The sequence below is a fragment of the Gymnodraco acuticeps genome, unplaced genomic scaffold (genome assembly GCF_902827175.1).
Source record: "Gymnodraco acuticeps unplaced genomic scaffold, fGymAcu1.1, whole genome shotgun sequence".
Taxonomy (NCBI): domain Eukaryota; kingdom Metazoa; phylum Chordata; class Actinopteri; order Perciformes; family Bathydraconidae; genus Gymnodraco; species Gymnodraco acuticeps.
In genome coordinates, this window is record NW_022992037.1 from 323,975 (window position 1) to 331,664 (window position 7,690).

At 39.1% G+C, this 7,690-nt stretch overlaps 1 protein-coding gene across 1 annotated transcript; it reads left to right on the top strand.

The window, feature by feature from the left end:
* Positions 1-412: 412 nt before the first annotated feature.
* LOC117536698 (cilia- and flagella-associated protein 73-like) lies at positions 413-3,808 on the top strand. Its single transcript, XM_034201670.1, has 7 exons — positions 413-548; positions 1,464-1,581; positions 2,255-2,347; positions 2,447-2,635; positions 2,977-3,198; positions 3,299-3,457; positions 3,540-3,808. Exons 1-7 carry the CDS (start codon positions 511-513, stop codon positions 3,666-3,668), a joined length of 948 nt encoding a protein of 315 aa, XP_034057561.1. The 5' UTR covers positions 413-510; the 3' UTR covers positions 3,669-3,808.
* The last annotated feature ends 3,882 nt before the right edge of the window (positions 3,809-7,690 follow it).

The window sequence follows — 7,690 nt, forward strand, 5'->3', positions numbered from 1 at the left end:
AAAGGACAGAGGGTGTCGTATTGTCATACTGATATTCTGTGCAAACTGTGAAGACCACTGAGACAAATGTAACATTTGTGATATTGGGCGATATAAATAAACATTGATTGATTGTCTAAAAAACATAGTTTGCTTTTCAAACCATACAATTTATGTTTGATTACTGTAAATGGCCTCAATTCATACAGACGTTTTCTATGCTGGGTTTTACAAATGCATAACATTAAGCTTATTGTGTAGTGATAGGCTAAATTATTGGAAGTGTTTTTACATTTCCCATTAATTAGAAACTACAACCATGTTTTGTTTTAAAACCATCAATGAATATTGAATAGTTTTGTAACTTTAACATTGTTTTGTTACCATGGAAACGAGTCGGAGAAGGACCCCGGGAGCTCGTAAAACGTTTGAACATTAACAAACCAACGACAGAAGCAGGAGGAAGAGAGTCAGATCTGGAAACATTTGTAATCTACTCCGCCGTGAGAACTGTAAAACCAACAAAGAGTCATGACCTCCAGGAGCGTCCGTAAGAAGCAGCCTTCACGGTGAGTGTGTGTGTGTTGTTGGCGTTGTGCTTTGCCTGCGTGTTACAGAGGTGGGAGAAGTACTCAGATCTGGTATTTGAGTAAAAGTAGAAGAACCAGAGTGTAGTAAAAGTCCTGCATCAACATGTTATCCAAGTAAAAATACAAAAAAGCATGTTCTCAAAGCTGGTGCTTCTGCACAAAACATAGTGCGAGGTGGTTGCTATGCAACAACACTAACAGCTAGCGAACATATTAGACAGAGCGTTGATCGATTATTTGGCTATTTATTTACATTCATTTGTATGTTGCCATTTATTTTTGCACCCACTGAAAAACTGTCCAGCATCAGTAGAATGGCTTACGAGGTTACTTGTATAGGTTGAGGTTGTTCTAGGGCTGTTGCGTGGCGAGAATATTGCTCCACTTTCTCCGGTCCCCGAGATTCGGCTTCCAGTAGATCTGGAGAGAGCTTTCGCACAGGTGGCCACTAACGGTCATAATTTCTCTGTTTTGTTTCAAGACCCGTACCGCATCAGAAAGCTTTTGAATGGTGGTAGTGTTTTGTATACAGTTGAGTTTTTCTGTATTGTTGTGAAAAGTAACTACAATTCTACCCGTGGTATATGCTCAGTATATCACGGCTAAGAACCAATCAGATTGCTTGATTTGACTTGTCCGTTTTATAATGCAGGGTAGTTTGTGAATTTACTCCAGGTGTGATTTAAGTCTTGTTGATTATATCTCACATTATTCATCCAAATCTGCAAAGTAACTAAAGGTATTAAATAGATACATGTAGTGGAGTAAAAGTACACGATTTAGGCTACTTCTGAATTGGGGTAAAACGTAGCAAAACATTTATATACTCAAGAAAAGTACAAGTAGCCTACCTCAAAATTGTACTTGTGTGTTAACCATACTGTATGAATACAGGCGTGTGGAGGGGAGCGCTGAGCGGGCAGCAGCCCACAGGAGCTCTTCCCACTTCGATCTGCTAAAAAAACGCAGGGAACTCCAAGACCTGGACAACGAGAACCAGGAGATGCAAGAAGTAGGTTAACAGGAACTAACGATAGCCTACTTACAATAATTTATACACACACCTTCTTAAATATCCAAAACCTTTTCGTGGCATTTTATTTGTATTAAAAAAAACAACAACATATGATCAACATGTGTTGATCATTGCCTATAATCTGCACACGATTAGTTGGATCATTATTGAGATTAGGATTATTCTTTTTTTTTAATAAATGACAAAACATTTTTATTGCACTTTGAAACTTCAGTGTTACTTTTTTTTAAATCAAAACCACTATATCGCATTTTCTTTTGTGTTTCTACTGTATCCACTAAAATATATCCATATTTCTAACCACATACAATATATGATCTTTCAATAATATTAATTTACATTTTCGTAAATATTTAAATAGTTTAGACCCTGAGCTCTGGGAAGTATCCACCAGTATTTGTAATTGTGATTCGTGCTAGTCAGTTTTCTCCAGGTATCTGCTTAACCCAGAGTGACATCCATCTAAATCCATATATAATTCCTTCATTAATAGCTCATCGTGTCAAATGCTATTATTAACAAATCGAACAGTTACCAAGTGTTGATGTTTCCCACGCAGTTCAACTTTCTGACTTAATGCTCACTGTCCTGACTTACCATCATAAATGTTCCCAAGTCATGTTTGCCTACTATGTGTGTCTCATTATAGGAACTGGAGAATTTGCAACAGCGTGAAGATGAGTTGCAGGAGAAGATTAAGAAAGCTAACAAAATGAACCTCAGCTATGAGAAGATTCTCAGGGTACAGTGAAGGACCATTTCACACACAATTCCTGTATGAAACTGTTTTAACGTTATTGGGTTCACTCTAAACTAAATCTCTCCATCTCCCTCCCTGCAGGACCAGGCTACTGAATGTTCAGAGGGAGCAGAGAGGGAGAGGAAAGAGGTTTTTCATCTGGATGCAGAGCATGAGAGGCTGGTGGTGGAGTTAGCTGAAGAGCTGCAGAGCAAACAGGAGCGAGAGCGCCAGCTAGTGAAACTCAGACCGTACGCTGTGAGCTTCGAGCGGGCGGCCAAGTTGACCAAGGTACTGCAAGGGATTCTTTTAGAAGCTAGAGAGTCTAATTTAAACATGTTTATTCTACAGGAATAGTCTGTGTGTGTAATCATAACAATTACTTTTATAATTGTTTTGATCTTTCTAAATCTTGTCTCTTGATGATGTCCTCAACGTATTCACACACAATTATTATATGGCATTGTTGTGTGGAAAAGCCTTTCTGTCTCATTCTTCCTCCAGGTTTATGCTTTATTTAAAACAAAATCATGTATATGATGTTTGCAGGTGTGGTCCATAAAGTGTTTTGATTAGATAATGAATTTGAATTTTGGAGTTACATTGTGTGTTTCTATGTGTGTGTGTTACAGTTTAAGGACGCAAAGAGCCTCGCAGATCACATGGAGAACCTTCTCCGAATTCGAGAGAGTCTCCTTCAGCAGGACCTGAAGAAGCGTGAGAAGTATGACGAGCTGAGGAGAACCCTGCAGTCAAATCAAGAACAGCATCGCCTCATGCGTCTGCAGAAGAACTACGAGCTGTCCCAGATGGAGGTGGAGCATGAGAAAGCGCGCTCTGAAGTTCTGGAATGGGTACGAGAGCTGACCCCGGGTCAAAGTCCGGCATCAGAGCTAACACCAAATCAAATGATGATCTTCTGAGTGAAATGAAGTTGTCCCTGTCCCAACACAGGAGAGGAAGTGGAACCAGATTCAGGAAACCGCATCAAAGAAAACACTTCTCCTGGGACAAATCAAGATGGCGACACTCAACCTCTACGAAATGACGTGTCAAGACGAAAAAGCAGATGAAGCGGTTGATATAAACGACACAGAGAAACAGCTGGACCAGGTGTGTACCCCAACACAGCAGAGGTGGAGGTAAAAAGCAGACAGAAAAATATACACTTGTAATTTTTTTATTGTCTCCTCAGGTTAAGACGTTCATTCAAGACAGCGACGACATGGTCAAACAATATCAGACTTCTTCACAGAGACAAGATGGAAAGAAAAGAGACCAAAAGAGCTTTCCAAGTCACCGTAAAAAAAAGGCTTCAAAGTAACCTTTTACTATGAGTCTCATTTGCTGAGATGGAACTAAATAATTAAAGTGTGTTTATCTAATGTTAAACTCTGTGAGTTTCATTAACTGTGAACTTGTAGACACTGAACTTCAATAAACCTGAACACTGAGTGCAATCAACTATTGTCCATGTATCTCATCATTGTTAGTAACATGGCTTGATTCTAAATTCTGAAATGGTTCTGATAGTGGTAGCTAAACATTTGAGGGTGACTTGTTCAGAAAGCCAGTTGCAATTTCAGATAACTTATACAGTTAGTTTGTTCCATCCTAAGCTTCTCCTCTCAGCACAATATCATGAAGACAATGAATCATCAGGATAAAGGTCCGGTACTGCCACCTCGTGTCTCCTAAAGAAAACAGCAATCTGTTGTAACTTGTTTTATTGATCAGATCTCTGAACAGCTTCTGATGGGTCTTTGTCTTTCACGGCACTTTTGACCCCTCTACAGACATACTGTCACTTAATGGTAGGAAAACAGTGAACAATAACAAAAGATTAACATTTATATATGGACATTCAATTTTATATATTGGCCTACAGTATTATCCACACAAGTGAAATGTAACTATTTACTTAAGTACCATACTTATATTGAATGTTGAGGTACAGGCATTTTATTATTTTCAATTATACATTGTTCTTCTGCTCCGCTACATCTCAGAGGCACATATTGTGCTTTTAACTCCATGATATTTTGGGATAGCTGTAGGCTAACTTTAAAGATGAAAATATGATGTTGATATATGTATGATTATGTATAAAGATGAGACTTGGTGATTTTCAGAAGCCAATCAGCTTTATGGTAAAAAGACAAAGGTTGTCTACAACATTAAAGCGATAGACCTTGATATACCTATATGATGCTCAGCGCAAGTTCTTTCAGGAAGACTGGGTATATACTTTCACTCCGCAGCTGCATATAATCAGCTCATCACGGGCGTTGTCTATAACCTATTATATTCACCTCATTCTCCAGCAGCTAATCATTGCTGCAGCCAAACTTTAAAATGGTTCTCCTCTCTCCTGCAGTCAGCTGTGATTCCAGGTTTCTCCTCCCCATCCACCTCCTTTCATCTTATCCAGTGCCAGGAGAGTTAACCCAAAGACCTCATCACACCTCCTCTTCCTCCCATCTCCTCATCAAATCCAGATCCTCAGCATCATCACCAGTGTCTAGACCCCGGAGGGGGGGGGGGGGGGTCCCTATATGCTCACGGCTGCATTTCCCCCTTCAGATATACGATTTCAGGATCGGGTTCTAATCCCCGAAGACTTAACATTTATCATATGGCATGTGTCAATAAATGTTCTTTAAACAAAATGAAGTCTCTCCTGATTGAAATATCAATAGGAATAATCCAATAATATAAAACATTGTTGGATCCTAACTTTTTTTTTTGATTCGAGTGAATCGTAGGAATTAGACAGTGAGCGGATACTAATAAAGTTTTATTCTGAAATGAATGACATGTCATGTCCTAAAGGCATTGTTGTAAAAACAGGCTGTTTTGACACCACAGTTTTCAAAATGCATTTCAGTACATCATCTTCTTTTATAGGTTTAAAAGTAGATGTCAAATCAAAAATCACACGACTTACCAGTTTTCATAGCATATATGATCATGATCAAAACAAAACTAGTACATTTTACATTATATTTTTGCTTAAAACTAATGTTGCTGCTGCTGCTGCTCACTCTGTGCCCTCTTTGTTGTCGGGGCACAGCTCTGAAACACAGGAAGACAGAAGATAAACTTTAGGATAACACAGAAATCTTGGAGAATATCTGCAGTATTTCCATTTTTCTGATTGTGTGCATTGTACCTTATCTACTCAACATTATCTGTATAAAAACACAATATTTAAATGTTACACGTGTGGCAACTTGAGTACGTTCTTGTGTCCGGTTAAGACACAGATTCAGCTTTGTTTTTATTTATTTATAACAGTCATTTTACTGAAGACTCACTGACCTGTTTTGCCGTCGTAGCTGTGGAAGTTCTCTGGGAAGCTCAGACACCCAACTTGTTTCTTGAAAATGTCAACATCTTCGGGATCAATTTTTCCGTTCCTTGCTGGAAAAAGGGGAGTTTTTTGTATTGTTTTAATGACTGACTACATTTGAAACTCAGAGATGAATTGTAAAATCTGATGAGGAACATACTGAACTGCAGGATGTATCTACCGGTGACGTCTCCATTTCGAAAGGTGTCCGTCCACAGCAGGCAGTCGGAGCAGCTCTGAAGGATATGACCTTTGTGGTCTGACAGATTTTCTTTAAAGACAGCAGAGCGACTGATTATATTTTTCGCATGAAGATTAATTTCTAATGCTCCTAATCCTGTTAATACCATGCTAGAGAAATAAGCTGCTTTACCTTATGTCAGGAGTTACTTACTGCGAAATGTGGTGGCGATGCCTGAGACTGTTGCATTCACCTCCCCTGAGATACACCGATTACTGGGAAACAAGAAGATGCTGGGCCAGAGTTTTGTTTTTTCAAAAGCTTCACGTTTAAATAGTAGCAATTGGTTCATTGTTTTATACCACATTTCATTCTGCAATGTTAAATTGATTTTTACTATTATATTTTATAAATACTGCTGCTACTAACAGCGATGTGTTCTTCTGTAAATTGAAATGATTTGTATTACTCTTGTTTTAAATACTATGTGCATGCCTTTTATCTAATATTGTCCTCTCTATCTATACCTTGCTGTAACAATGTACATTTTGTGGAATGATTAAAGGAATGTATATTGTGCTTATAATCATTAATTAAATGTATAGTATGGTATACGGGATTTGAAGGTAAAGTATTTCCATTTTGAATATTTATTGTGCTACAAATTCAATTCAAGGAGGATTCTGCCCACCATGTTTTAATGAACTAAATCTACAGACTTACAGGCAGTGATCTCCCCAACGTAACGTCACAATCTGACTGTCAGAAGTGGGAGACAGGTCGATCCAGGAGCTCTTCAGAGACTCCAGAGCCTTGTGGTAGGGCTTGGGGTCCCCGGCTCCCATCACGTATACCCATTTTCCAAAAACCTTCACATCAAAAGTCAAGATTAATGTAACAAAAACAAATCTGAGTGTGCTAATATTATAAAGTAAATCAAATAAAATCGGGACAAATAGGTAACACAGAACCTACCAGTTTGCTGTCCTCTGGTATAAAAGGCTTGACCAGGTCCTTGCAGTCGGGTGCAGATGCAGCACTGAGGGTAGAGAGAGTCAACAGAAGCACAACACGCAGAGCCATGGTCAGACGGAGAGTCAGCAGAAATACAGAAGATGTCCCTGAACCTGCAAAGGGAATCTTCTAATGCGGATTCATTTTCCCGCTGGGGTACAAAAAAGAACAAAAAAGTCGTTGTGCAACTGCGTTTAACGGGTAGGAGGTGGTTTCTGCAGACAGTAACGTTTTTTTTAATGACCATGCAGATTTCTGTTGCTCAGCATTGAATGGCCAGGCCTCTGTTTCCCGTGGCGTTGACCCTGAGTGAACTCGGGCAAGTGCCAAGACTTGTCTCTGGCTGTTGAAACATTCAGAGAGGACCTGAAGCTGCTTTTCTTCACTAGAGTGAAGGTTGTTTCCCTGTTGGTCTGAATGGACTCCTTGTGGCGACAGTTTCAAAGTTTCTCCCCCTCGCAGAGACGTTACCCGGCAACAGTCTTTGTTGAAGTTTCTGGGAACAGCGGGGCGTTTGAGAAAAGCTGAAGTAGTCTTGATGAAGTGATTCATCTTGAAACATGGGCCTGCTAACTTCTTGTGTACGTACATGAATAAGGCCAAAGTAATGTTAGAGAATAAGACAAATAAATTAAAATGGGCAAGAAAACAACACAGAAGGAGAATGAAAACTTTTATTTACTTCAGACAAAAAGATGGAAATTGTTACTCAACTATTTAAGGAGTGGTTTAAGTGGATTTTTCAGCCATTACAGTACTCTCCAAATTATGCTATGAGCTATCGACATGTCACATTTAG

Bases quoted from the DNA above. Each gene is read 5' to 3' on its own strand.
- LOC117536698 (XM_034201670.1), top strand. From the start codon at position 511: ATGACCTCCAGGAGCGTCCGTAAGAAGCAGCCTTCACG. The intron at 3,199-3,298 runs GTACGAGAGCTG...GTCCCAACACAG, and splicing joins GCTCTGAAGTTCTGGAATGG to GAGAGGAAGTGGAACCAGAT. The intron at 3,458-3,539 runs GTGTGTACCCCA...TTGTCTCCTCAG, and splicing joins CAGAGAAACAGCTGGACCAG to GTTAAGACGTTCATTCAAGA.